At 39.5% G+C, this 14,089-nt stretch overlaps 1 protein-coding gene across 6 annotated transcripts in view; it reads right to left on the reverse strand.

Annotated features, from left to right (window-relative positions):
- The window catches only part of INPP4A (inositol polyphosphate-4-phosphatase type I A), a 155,970-nt gene that overhangs the window by 9,084 nt on the left and 132,797 nt on the right, over positions 1–14,089 (reverse strand). For 5 of the 6 annotated variants that reach the window (XM_053890609.1, XM_019458377.2, XM_053890606.1 and 2 more), the window contains one exon: positions 11,355–14,050. The exons of the other annotated variant lie outside the window; for it this stretch is intronic. In XM_053890609.1, coding sequence (XP_053746584.1) covers positions 13,918–14,050 — 133 coding nt within the window. In that variant the 3' untranslated portion in view covers positions 11,355–13,917. Of the gene's footprint in view, positions 1–11,354; positions 14,051–14,089 lie in introns of those variants that run through there. 6 annotated transcript variants of the gene reach the window in all.

Raw genomic sequence — 14,089 nt, forward strand, 5'->3', positions numbered from 1 at the left:
AATGCTTGAAAAAGTTTAGAATCACAGTAATTTTATTCTGATCACTTAATACAATCAAGAGCCAAATATAATCCAAGTTTCAACTCTCTTTTCAGTGGTGAAGAATAAATGAAGAAGCATAGCTTCTTTATGCGGCCATGGTTCTTTGCAGTTCAAGCAATCAAGGTGTTCTATAGCTCAAGTGGTTTTTTAAAGGTTCCCCTAAAGTGAGAATTCCACAGTGGTCCCTGTTGCAGAGTATCACTGAGGTCTGCTGTTGTGTTTGTGTGGTACTGCTTTTCACTGGAAAAGGGAAAAATATTTTTTTTCCCTGTTTAAGTGCTCCAACTTTTATTAAAAGAACTTTGATAAGAAACTCCAGAATTATTTTATAGAACCCTCTTTTTTTAGTAGCAGCTTGAAAGCTTCATTTAGAGAAATTCACATTCCATAGATTCATGCTTGAAGCATACAATTTTGTTTTTTGGAGTATAGTCACAAGTTTGTGCAACCATCACCACCATCTAATTCCTGAACATTCTCAAGGGAAAGCCCATACCCATTAGCAGTTACTCCCCATCCCTCCTTTCCCCCCAATTCCCAGCAACCACTAATATACTTTCTATATCCATAGATTTGCATATTCTGGACATGTCATAAAAATGGAGTTATGTGTGGCCTGTCGAGACTGGCTTCTTTCACTTATCATGTTTTCAAGATTCATCCATATGTAGCATCCGTCCATTCCTTTTTATTGCTGAATACTCTTCCATAGTACAGATAGACCACATTTTATGTATCCATCAGCTGATGGACTTTGGGTTTTTTGCACTTTGGAGCTATGAAGACTAATGTTATGACTATTCATGAACAAGTTTTACATGGATATAGGTTTCATTTCTCCAGGGTAAATACCTAACAATGGTATTACCGCCAAACTTTTACACAGTGGCTACACCATTTTACATTCCCACCAGCAAAAGAAGATTTCCATTGCTCCAGATCAGCAACAGTTACATTTCATCTATTTGATTATAGCCATTCTACAAGGTGTGAACCGGTATCTAATTGGGATTTTGATTAGCATGTCCCTAATGGCTACTGATATTGAGCATGTTTTCATGTGCTTAATGGCCTTGTGTATACCTTTTTTTTAAAGCATTTCTTGAATTATATTTATTCTATTTGAGAAACTATCATTATTTTCAGGTGTCAGATTTTTTAAAAAATTTTTATTTAAATTTTAGGTAACATACAGTGCAATATTGGTTTCAGGAGAATTCAGTGATTCACCACTTATATACAACACCCAGTGGTGATCATAACAAGTACCCTCACTATCTTGATTACCCATTACCTATCTAGCCCATCCCCACCCACCTCCTTCCATTAACTCTCTGTTTAGTTTGTTCTCTATCATTAAGAGTCTCTTGTGGTGTGTTTCTCTCTCTCGTTTTCCCCTTCCCATATATTCATCTGTTTTGTTTCTTAACTTCTACATGAGTGAAATCTTCTGGTATTTGTCTTTCTCTGAATGACTTATTTAGCATAATACATTCTAGCTCCATCCACGTCATTACAAATGGCAAGATTTCATTCTTTTTGATGTCTGAGTAATATTCCATTGAATATATCCATTCATCAGTTGATGGGACATTTGGGCTCTCTCTGTAATTTGGCTATTGTTGATAATACTGCTATAAACATTGGGGTGCACGTACCCCTTTAAATCTATTTTTGTATCCTTTGGGTAAACACCCTAGTAGTGTAATTGCTAGATGGTAGGGTAGTTGTATTTTTCGTTTTTTGAGGAAATTCCATACTATTTTCCAGAGTGGCTGCACCAGTTTGTATTCCCACCAATAGTTCAAGAGGGTTCCCCTTTCTCCACATCCTCACCAACAACTGTTGTTTCTTGTGTTGTTAACTTCAGCCATTCTGACAGGTGTGAGCTGGTATCTCATCATGCTTTTGATTTGTATTTCCTGATGATGATGATGATGATGATGATGATGTTGAGCATCTTTTCATGTGTCTGTAGTCATCTGGATATCTTCTTTGGAAAAGTGTCTATACATGTCTTCTCATTTCTTAATTGGGTTGTTTCTTGTGTGTTGAGTTTCTAAGTTCTTTATAGATTTTGGATACTAACTGTTAATAGATATGTCATTTGCAAATATCTTCTCTGCAAGCTGCCTTTTAGTTTTGTTAATTGTTTCCTTTGCTGTGCAAAAGCTTTTTACCTTGATGACATCCCAATGGTTCATTTTTGCTTTTGTTTCCTTTGCTTCTGGCAACATGTCTAGTAAGAAGTTGCTCTGGCTAAGGTCAAAGAGGTTACTACCTGTGTTCTTCTCTAGGATTTTGATGGTTTCCTGTCTCACATTTAAGTCTTTCAGCCATTTTGAGTTTACTTGTGCATGATGTAAGAAGGTGGTCCAGTTTCATTCTTCTGCATGTTGCTGTCCAGTTTTCCTAATACTATTTGTTAAAGGGACTTTTTCCCATTGGATATTCTTTCTTGCTTTCTTGAAAATTAGTTGGCCATATAGTTGTAGGTCCATTTCTGGGATTCCTATTCTGTTCCATTGATCTCTGTGTCTGTTTTTGTGCCAGTACCATATTGTCTTGATGACTACAGCTTTGTAATACAGCTTGAAATCCAGAATTGTGATGCCTCCAGTTTTTTCTTTTTCAGAACTGCTTTAGCCATTTGGGGACTTTTCTGGTTCCATAAAAATTTTAGGATTGTTTGTTCTAGCTCTGTGAAAAATGCTGGTGGTATTTTGATAGGGATTGCATTAAATGTGTAGATTGCTTCTGGTAGTATTGGCATTTCAGCAATGTTTGTTCTCCCAATCCATGAACATGGAATGTGTTTCCATTTGTGTCCTATTCAATTTTTCATAATTGTTCTATAGTTTTCAGAGTATAAATCTTTTACCTCTTTAGTTAGGTTTATTCCTAGGTATCTTACTGTTTTTGCACTTGCAAATAGGATCAATTCCTTGATTTCTTTTTCTGCTACTTCATTACTGGTGTATAGAAATGCAGATTTCTGAATGGTGATTTATATCCTGTGACTTTGCTGAATTCATGTATTAGTTATAGCAATTTTTGGGGTTTTCTACAAAGAGTATCATGTAGTCTGCAAAGAGTGAAAATTCGACGTTTTCTTTGGTAATTTGGATGCCCTTTATTTCTTTTTGTTTTCTGATTGCTGAGGCTAACGCTTCTGATACTATGTTAAATAGTAAGGGGGAAAGTGGACATCCTTGTCTTGTTCCTGACCATAGGGAAAAGGCTCTCAGTTTCTTCCCATTGAAGATGATATTAGCTCTGGGTCTTCCATGTATGGCGTTTAGGATGTTGAGGTATGTTCCATCTATCCCTACTTTGTTGAGGGTTTTTATCAAGAAGGAATGCTATATTTTGTCAAGTGCTTTCTTCTGCATCTATTGACAGGATCTTATGGTTCTTATCCTTTCTTTTACTAATATGGTGTATCATGTTGATTAATTTGCAAATACTGAATAAATCTCACTTGATCATGGTGAATAATTCTTTTAAGGTACTGTTGAAGTAGATCTGCTACTATTTTATTGAGAATTTTTGCATCCATATTCATCAGGGATATTGGGCCTGTAATTCTCCTTTTGAGTGGGGTCTTTTATTTTGAAATCAAGGTAATGCTGGCCCTGTAGAAGACGTTTGGAAATTTTCCTTCCATTTCTGTTTTTTTGAAGAGTTTGAGAAGAATAGGTATTAACTTTATTTAAATGTCTGGTAGAATTCCTCTGGAAAGCCATCTGGCCCAGAACTCTTGTTTTTTGGGAGATTTTTGATTACTGATTCAATTTCTTTGCTGGTTATGGGTCTGTTTAAATTTTCGATTTCTTCCTGTTTCAGTTTTGGTAGCTTGTAAGTTTCTAGGAGTTTGTCCATTTCTTCCAGATTGCCCAGTTTGTTGGCATATAATTTTCCATAGTATTCTCATAATTGTATTTCTGTGCTGTTGGTTGTGATCTCTCCTTCATTCATGATTTTATCTATTTGGGTCCTTTCTTCTTTTTGATCAGTCTGTCAAGGGGTTTATCAATTTATTAATTCTTTCAAGGAACCAGCTCTTAGTTTTGTTGATCTGTTCCACTGGTTTTTTGTTTCTATATTGTTTATTTCAGCTCTCATCTTTATTATTTCCCTTCTGCTGGCTTTAGGATTTGCTGTTCCTTTTCTAGCTCCTTTAGGTGTAAGGTTAGGATATATATTTGGGACCTTTCTTGCTTCTTGAGATAGGCCTGTATTGCAATATACTTCCCTCTTAGGACTGCCTTTGCTGCATCCCAGAGGTTTTGGACTGTTGTATTTTCATTTGCTTCCATGTATTTTTTAAATTTCTTCTTTAATTTCCTGGTTAACCCACTCATTCTTTAGCAAGATGTTTTTTAACCTCCATGTATTTGAGGGCTTCTCAAATTTTTCTTGTGGTTGATGTCAAGTTGTGGTCTGAAAATATGCATGGTATGATCTAGATCTTTCTGTACTTGTGGAGGGCTGATTTGTGACCTAGCATGTGATCTATTCTGGAGAATGTTCCGTGTGCACATGAAATGTGTACTCTGTTGCTTTAGGATGAAACGTTCTGAATCAATCTGTTAAGGCCATCCAGTCCAGTGTGTCATTCAAAGTCATTGTTTCCTTGTTGATTTTCTGCTTAGATGATCTGTCCATTGTTGTCAGTGGGGCATTAAAGTCCTCTATTATTATTGTATCATTATCAATGAGTTTCTTTATGTTTATTAGTAATTGATTTATATATTTGGGTGCTTTCAAGTTGGGTGCATAAATATTTACAATTGTTAGATCTTGTTGATGGACAGACCCCTTAATTATGATATAATACCCTTCCTCACCCCTTGCTACAGTCTTTGGTTTAAAATCTAGTTTGTCTAAGTATGGCTACTCTGGCTTTCTTTTTACCTCCATTAGGATGATACATGGTTCTCCATCCCCTCACTTCGATCTGCAGGTGTCTTTAGGTCTAAAATGAGTCTCTTGTCGGCCACATGTAGATGGGTCTTGTGGGCTTTTTTCTTTTTTTTATCCATTCTGATACCCTATGTCTTTTGATTGGAGCATTTAGTCCATTTACATTCAGAGTGATCATTAAAAGATGAATTTAATGTCATTGTGTTACCTATACAGCTGGTGTCTCTGGTGATGTCCTCTGGGCCTTTGTAGTCTTTATTGCTTTGGTCTTCTTTTTCCTCCACTCAGAGTGGCCCCCCTCCACTTTAAAATTTCTTGCAGGGCTGGTTTAGTGGTCACAAACTCCTTTAGTTTTTGTTTGTCTGGGAAAGTCTTTATCTCTCCTTCTATTCTGAATGACAGCCTTGCTGGATAAAGAGTTCTTGGCTGCATATTTTTTTCCCATTCGGCACATTGAATATATCCTGCCACTCTTTCTGGCCTGCCAAGTGTCTGTGGACAGATCTGCTGCAAACCTGACCTGTCTTCCCTTGTAGATTAAGGACTTTTTTTCCCTTGCTGTTTTCAGGATTCTTTCCTTGTCTGTGTATTTTGTGAATTTGACTACAATATACCTTGGTAATGGTCAGCTTTTGTTGAATTTAATGGAAGTTCTCTGTGCTTCTTGGATTTTGATGTCTGTCTTTTCCCAGATTAGGGAAGTTTTCAGCTATAATTTGTTCAAATAAACCTTCTGCGTCTTTTTCTGTCCCTTCTTCATCTTCTGGGACTCCTATGATACAAATGTTATTCCATTTTAATAAGTCACTGAGTTCCCTAAGTCTACCTTCGTGATCCATTACCTTTGTTTCCCTCTTCTTTTCACCTTCATTATTTCTCATAATTGTATCTTCTATATCACTGATTCAGTCCTCTGCTTCATACATCCTCATTTTTATGGCCTCCATGTGGGTTTGCATCTCAGTTATAGCATTTTTAATTTTGACCTAGCTTTTAGTTCTTTTATCTCTGTAGAAAGGGATTCTCTAGCGTCTTCTATGCTTTTTTCAAACCCAGCTAGTATCTTTATAATTATTTCAAATTCTAGTTCAGACATCTTATATCTGTATTGATTAAATTCTTGGCTATGAGGATCTACTTCCTGTTTTTTTCTTTTGGGGTGAATTTCTCCATCTTATCATTTTGTCCTGAAAAGAACCACCCCCCGCCCAAAAAAAGAAAAAAAACAAAACTAGATCATAGATGTGTTTTGGTCTGCTTGTTAAAAGAATCTAGATCCAAAAATACAAAATACAATACAATGAAAATAAATTAAAAAATTATATATAAAAATACATTTAAAAATTTTTTTTAATTTTTAAAAATTTTCAAAGGAACTGAAAAAAATGAAAAAAAAAACAATAAAGAATAAAAGTAAAAAGGAAGCTAGATTCTATTTCCCCTAGAGCTGGAGCTTTTCAGCACTCTGTGATCAGTAGACTTAGTGTGAGTGAGTTGTTTTTGTTGGTCTTCTGAGGGAGGGGCCTGTTGCACTGATTCTCAGGCTGACTTATTTCAATGGAAATGGGCCTCAAAGGTGCAGCGGGGTGAGGCCTGGTGTAAGCAGCTCTGGCCTCCATTGGGTAGCACTACTTTTTTTTCCTTGAAGGATTTCAGTGCTGATAGGTGGGATGAATATGGCGGTGCCTGCTCTCTAGCCCCAGAGCTGGAAGTTTGCAACTCCCTACACTCCAGGGAACCCTCACAGAAGAGCAATCAATTACCCTTCGTGCCCCCAGCTTCTGTCAGAACCCTGCGTTCACCCAGGATTTGAGCTTTTATCTCAGGTGCACCACTCAGTTTCAAAATTCCTAATTTTAGGGATTCCCATGGCATGGACCTATGCTCGCTGTTCCTCTGGGGTAGGGTCTTGTTATACTTTTACTCTTTGCTGGTCCATGTGAATAAAATGGCCACACGATCACATAGCAGTTCAGAGCTTATAGCAAAACAGAGCAGAAAGCCGGCACCCCTGCTTGCTGCCCTCAAATGAGTCCCTGCTTCCTAAGCTTGGAAACAGCACAGCAAGTTGGCGCCACCTGTCCTTGCAACCAAAGAATCCTCAGGCCATGCTGTCACTTCTGGGACTCCACTCCACTTTGCCACATGAGCACCTTTAAGTCAGGCATGTCCCCCACAGTACTGGACTTCTAAAAATTGAGATTTTGCTCTCCACTGCTTACAATACGTTGCAGTAGCCTCCATAATCAGGGCTCCCTCCCCACTGCTGTATTCACAGCTTTGTCTCCCCCAAGTCAACTCTCCACACCTCCTACCTTCCAAAAAGTGATTACTTTTCTACTTGTAGACTTGCAGATTTTGTTCTCTCAGACCTCTGACTGATATCTTTGGTGTTCAGAATGATTTGATAACTAGCTGTGTTTTAGGGATGAGGCAAGCTTAGGGTCCCCCTACTCCTCTGCAATCTTCAGTTGTCAGATGTGGCCTTCTGTATATTTTTGGAGAAATGTCTTTTCAAATCCATTCTCCATTTTTAAGTTATTTATCTCTTCATTATTGTGTTATAAGGTCTTTATATATGGTGTATACAAGTTCCTTAAAGACAAATGATTGAAGTTCTAGGAGTTCTGTGTATATACTATTGACCCCTTAGCAGAGATGATCGACAGGTTCTCCCACTTCCTTTCACTCTGTTGATTGCGTTCACTCTGTTGATGCAGTTTTAAATTTTGATGTTATCTGGTTTATCTGTTTTTACTTTGTTGCCTGTACTTTTGGCGTCCTAACAAGTCATTGCCTGGCCTAGTGAAGGTTTCCCCCTAAGTATTCTTCCAGGAGTTGTCTAGTTTTAGTTCTTCCCCTTAGGTCTTCCCTAAAGTTTGAGTTGCTTTTGCATATGGTGTAAGGTAAGGGTACAAGGTCATTCTTTTGTGTGGGGATATCCACTGTTCCCAACATCGTATGTTGAAAAGACTTCTCCTTGCTCATTGAATGGTTTTGGCACCTATGTCGAAAATTACATGATCATACATATTAGGGTTTATTTCTGGGCCCTTTCTTCTTTTTCATTGGTCTGTATGTCTGTCTTTATGTCAGTGCTACGCTGTTTTGATCGCTGTAGCATTGTAATACGTTTGGAAATGAGGAAGTGTGAAACCTCCAACTTTGTTCTTTTTCGGTGGTTTTGTCTACTCAGAGCTTCTTGAGATTCCAGATGAATTTTAGGATGGATTTTCCTATCTCCACAAAAAAGTACCATTTGAATTTTGATAGGGAGTACACTGAATCTGTACATCATTTTAGGTAGTATTAGGATCTTAACAATATGAAGTCTTCAATCCATTCACACAGATGTATTCCCATTCATTGGTATCTTCTTTCCACAACATTTTGTAGTTCTCAGTTTAGAAGACTTTTGTCTTCTCGACTGGGTTAATTCCAAGTATCTTATTCTTTTTTATGTTATTGTAAATGGAGTTGTATTCTTGATTCGCTTTTCAGACTGTTTATTGAGTAATGATGGGTTAACATTTAAATTTTGTTAAATAAAATAAACACACAGAAAAGTACACAGGATGTTTGTATAATGCTAACAAATAACCATGAAGTAAATCATCATGTAACTACCATCCAGATCACCAGAACATTGTGTGAACCCACTTTAATACTGGACTTTCCTCAGAGACCCTAATGCTCTTCCATGAGAGAAAACCACTGTCCTTGGGTTTGTCACACTCTGCTGGTCTTAAGTTTGCTTTCTCCTTTGAGTCTGTTAGATTTGGCTCCTTGTCATGTATTTTGAATAACGGATTATATACAGAGACAAAAGCAACATGGTCTAGCACTGGAGTGGGAAAAATTTCAGTTGAACACCCCCAGAAACGCAGTTATTTACCTTTTCATTCAGTAAACTTTTTTTTTAATGTTTACTTATTTTTGAGAGAGAGAGAGCATGAGTGGGAGAGGGACAGAGAGAGAGAAAAAACACAGAGTCAGAAGCCGGCTCCAAGCTATGAGCTGTCAGCACAGAGCCTGACGCAGGGCTCTAACTCATGAGCAGTGAGATCATGACCTGAGCGGAAGTCAGGCACATAACTGACTGAGCCACTCAGGCACCCCTTCATTAAGCTTTTTTGAATGACAGGAATTACATATTCGGTTGTGAACACAAAATTACATGCTGGACAAAGTAAAAAGTAACACGATGGGCAGGAGATACATGATATAATGGTTGTATTCAAAATTGAATGAGGAAAAAAAAATTTTTTTTAAAGGCACCAACTCGTTCTGTGGAGAGAAATCGCCGTAAAGGAGGACAGGCCTGAGATGGGCCTTGAAGGAGTGATGAGAAGGCCGAAGGGTACTGGTCTGGACAAGAGGGGATAGGATGTGGACCAGGGCTGTGAGTGTGGGGGTGGAATTATGGGATAGGTTGAAGGGGGTACTGAAGAGATACAGATCTTGGTAGCTGGTAGGATGTAGAGGGGAAGGGAGAAGATGACCACTGAGTGGAATGTGGGGTCATTTGTCAGCCAGCTTGGAGAGAAAGCATAAGTTTATTGTCGTCATGCTGTGGACACCAAAGCAGACACTCAAGTAGAATGACTAGGATGTGGCTGATGTGTAGAGGGATGTGGACGTAGATAGTCTGGGACAGACCTAGGAATTTGGGAGTTATTAGCAAATAAGTGGCAATTTATTCCATAGGAATGATTCAGACTTTTCAGAAAGAGCATTAGAAATGAGATAGAAGAAAAATATGGACAGAAACCTGGGGATCACCAAAATATTAGAGTGGGTGGAGGAAGACAAGCAACCAGGGGACAGTGAGGACAACTAGGGGACAAATGAGGCCAGGGAAGCCAAGGGAAGGATGAGCAGCAAGAAGGGAGAAGTGGGGAAGTGTTATCTTTCTGTATCTGTCTCTCTGATACAGATGTTGTCTTCCTAGATGTGGGAACAAGCAAGTTTCCGGTCCTCTCTAGCCTGTCTCAGCGTTTTATGTCATTAAACGATACAACAGAGAGTGAAGATACCACAGAGGTGTGTCTATATTTGAATTCAGACCTGCCTGGACTGGCCACAAGGCCCACCAGGAGCCTGGTGCAGGAAGAAATCATCACAAAAGTAGTGCTGAGGCATAAAAGGGGCCGAGGGGGGTATTTGAAATGTGGATATTCTGATCCTATGTTCTCAGGAATGTGTCACAGCTTGAGGAGTGACAGCTATATAAAAATAAGACAAAGCTATTTCCCATTTGCTTCATCTTAAGCAATGGGTAGGGCGCTTTCTACCCAGCATGGTGCAGGCTAGTGTAGTCCCTCATTGAGTGCACAGCACCACATCCATTTCACGGACCGAGGACAGGGTGCCCTGTCTGTGTCACCTCCAGTGGGGGAAGCCAGGATTTGACTTCACAACAAGCACCAAAAAGAAAAAGACAGGCATATTTATTACATAAAAACTTTTCTCGACTCTCTACTATTAACAATACCAAAGACAACTGACGAGCAGGTTTTTTCAAGCTGCAACAGAGAAGGATTAATATACTAAATATTACAAACACTGCATATGAAAAAGACCAATACTCCAATGAAGTCACAAAAGTAGAAATATCAGTGAAAGTATAAAAGATGTTCAATTTTCACAGTCATCAAAGAAATGGAAACTGAAACCAGTTGCCATTTCCAGCATCAATGAGAATAAAGGGGGAAAGGCACATGCTATAGAGGGTAGCTTAATTTTCTGGGAGCACTTTGGTAACATTAAAATTCAAAAAGGTTTAAAATTTTAAATTATCCTTTAATTGTAAATGTCTACTGCCAGGAATTCATCCAAGGGAAATCATTGGCACATGTGCAGAGAAAAGGGGGTAAAAGTACAAGATGCAGTCCTGGTTATAATGAACAATCAAACCACGAATGGAACTACATTTTAGCAAATCACACCAGACGACCAGGCAATCCACAGGAAGACATGATCCATATTTATGGATGTGGGAAGGTAACAACAAAAACAGCTAACAGTTATGAACACTTACTGCCAAGGCACCACAACTGCCTTATGAATTGTGTCCACACTTCGCACATGAGAAAATGGAGGCTCAGAGAGGGCAAGCAATTTGTTCAAAGTCACCAGCCGGCGAGTGTCAGAGCAGGATCGGGAGCTCGATCTGTCCAATGCTGAAGTTCGTGCTCTTAATCCCACAGCCCATTGCCCCTCTGCTTCAAATTAAGTGAAAACAAGGTTATAAAACAGAAGTCTGTCATGATCTCATGCTTACAAACACCTGAGCGCTCGATGCAATGCCCACTAATGACGGCCCAGTCAGATGAGGCCATGAAACTAGTCCCCAATTACAACAGAATGAATGAAGCAACGCCAAGTTTAATGTTCTTGTCAGTTATTTATTATTTGTCATTCTAAAGACTAGCACATTTACAGCATACATGGCTTTGAATGAACCCAGAATATATAAAACAGTAACTATATGTTCATATATATTACTACTGCCCACCCAAAACAAATAAATAAAAGTACTTTAATGCATGAAGCTTGGCAAATAACAATTGTGTAGGGACAAAACAGTATTATACAATATTTGTACATTTTTGAAGGAAACCAAAGGCAACTGTGCTGCAGGTACTTAGAATCCACGCCACATCCCGGGGTTTCAGCATGTCTCAACGTTTCTCTTTAAACGAGAGGCCTTCTAGGTACACTGGACGGAACCTCTGTTTTATGGTAACCTGTACAACGGCTCTCCTTGGGCAGCTGGAAACTCAGCGCTCCTACCGGACTCCAGGAGCCCCGGCCACCACGAAGGGCGCCCTCGCGCGGCAAGCGGAAGAAGGGCGTGATGCCGCCCAGAGGCTGCTCTCCCTCTGGGGCCCAGGGACGCTCACATAGAACACTGAAACCTGAACATTCTCTACACGGTTAGCCAAGTCTTCGAGTTTTGTGGTGATCCTTAATATGAAGCTGAAGTTCGAAAAATAATTCACATAAAGGTGCCACATGCAAAATTGCTAACGGATGACTCGACATTTGCTCTATTCCCTTTTGACCAATGCAGGTGCTTAATGCTCATCAGACAAAAAAAAAAAAAAAAAAAAAAAAAAAATTCTGGAAACAATATGGGTGACATTTAATTTAAAAAGACAAGGGAATTTTTGAAAGGTAGTGATGTTAACATAAGAAAAGACGGAAATATGTAGGTACTAGAAAAGTTACAAATTAAATGATATGGGGGAGAGGCAGGAGGCCAAATCACCCATACTGGAAACCATCTTTGAACAGGGACTGACACAGCAGGATGATGTGATGCCAGCTGATGCCACCTGTGCAGCGGGTTTGGTGGATAGGAGTGTCTCTACCTGCACCCTCCACAGTGAGCCAGCTGTGGGAGAGGCAGCGAGCTGTGACCATTGCTCCTGGTGCATCCTCCACATCCACTCACACCTGTCCAATGGGCAGGAGGAGCAGAGGCTCTGTCTGCACACTGTATAGGAAGGGTCTGGAAGGTTATGCAGCCCCTCGCCTGCGCCCACCCCTGTGTCCCTGCCTGTGGGTGGCACTGCCTGTGCCTCAGCAACCCAAGTCTGTCACATGTTTCCAACTGGCATTTCTAAAGGAGCCCAAGAATAATATCTATAATTTTAGACCTAGGGATTTCCTAAGGGTTCACAAATCATTAGGATTAGCATCATGGATATGTGCCACATATATTTTACAGCCTTTTAAATAACATGTAAACATAATTATGATAAACAGAATTGATACACACATAAACTAAGAAAAATCTCTGCTATGTGCAGATAAGACTCATCATCATCATCTTATAATAGATGATCAGACATAATTTTCTATGAAATTCCTAAGTTTATGGCCCATTAATCCCTTTCAAAATCTCACTGTAGGAGATAATTTCAACTTTCTCAATAGTCATCTTACATAACAGAAGGTAAAGAGGACAGTAACAACTACTGCAAACCTAAGAGACACTTTCATCAGACAATCCAACAGGATTGTCTTCTAGAAGACGATAAATTGGGAAACCCACAAAAGGACATTTGTTCTGAAAATACTTAGGCTTCCAGCACCTACACGCATAAATCCCCCAGTGTTGTCTAAAAGGCAGCAGACACCTCATGTGTGGGGTCCTGTAGTGGCAGAATTCAACACCCAGGAGAGGAAGGGAGGCAAGCCCTGGGGGCAGGACCAGCCATGGAGCTGGGGAGAACAGGCCAGTGGCCTCCTTCTCCAGCACACACCCTGTGCTACAGCGCAGCGGGGGCGGAGGTGGGCCCCCCGCGTGGGCCGCTGTGCAGGTACTACCTTCCAGTGAAGTCTTACCTCAGGCTGATTTAGCAACCTTTACTTCACCTTCTGATTTCACCTGTGATGCTACAGATAAGACAATTTATCGGAACCAACTGCTCTCACTTCTCAACCTGGAGCTACCTTCTTTCCCCAAAACTTGAGTTAACATTCAACATTTACTGATCTGCCCAGGATCCAATTCTTTAATATATTATTTACTGTTTTACATTCAAAAATTTTTAAAGTAGACTGTAATTCAATGCTCAATTTTGAGTTACTCGGTAGAAAAATACATTAGGTGTGCAGCTGCCTAAGTGGGCATTTTAAAAAGTCTTTTAGCATTTCAGACATACCTAGCTTGATTCATACAGGTAACTATCGATGATATCTGTGTGGTTATGGCTGAGGCTATTTAAATGGGCAGTCATTACTATCCACGCTATTGAGCCAAACATTACCTCCTATTGATTCCAGTGGAAAAAAACATGCTCCATAGACTTTTTAGTGAATTTTGTTTGAAAACACAAAAATAAAAACCAATCCTTCAGGTCTTCTTGAAGAATTCGTATATGACACTAGAGGGTACCCACATTTAGTATGTGACAGCTAATTAGAGGAACCGTGTGTTCATGTTTCAACTTTTCCGTAAGTCCCTTCGGGAGGCCTGTAATGCTTGGGGAAAGCCTTCAGCTGCAGGGAATTAAACGCATATTTGCGACTTCCAACATTCTTCATTGTATTTTCTCTTCGACAACCCTCACTGGGGAAAAAAACAAGCACAAGAAATGACAGCAGTAAA

The sequence above is a fragment of the Panthera pardus genome, unplaced genomic scaffold, assembly GCF_024362965.1.
Source record: "Panthera pardus isolate Hobbes unplaced genomic scaffold, ASM2436296v1 HiC_scaffold_25, whole genome shotgun sequence".
NCBI classification, from domain to species: Eukaryota; Metazoa; Chordata; class Mammalia; order Carnivora; family Felidae; genus Panthera; species Panthera pardus.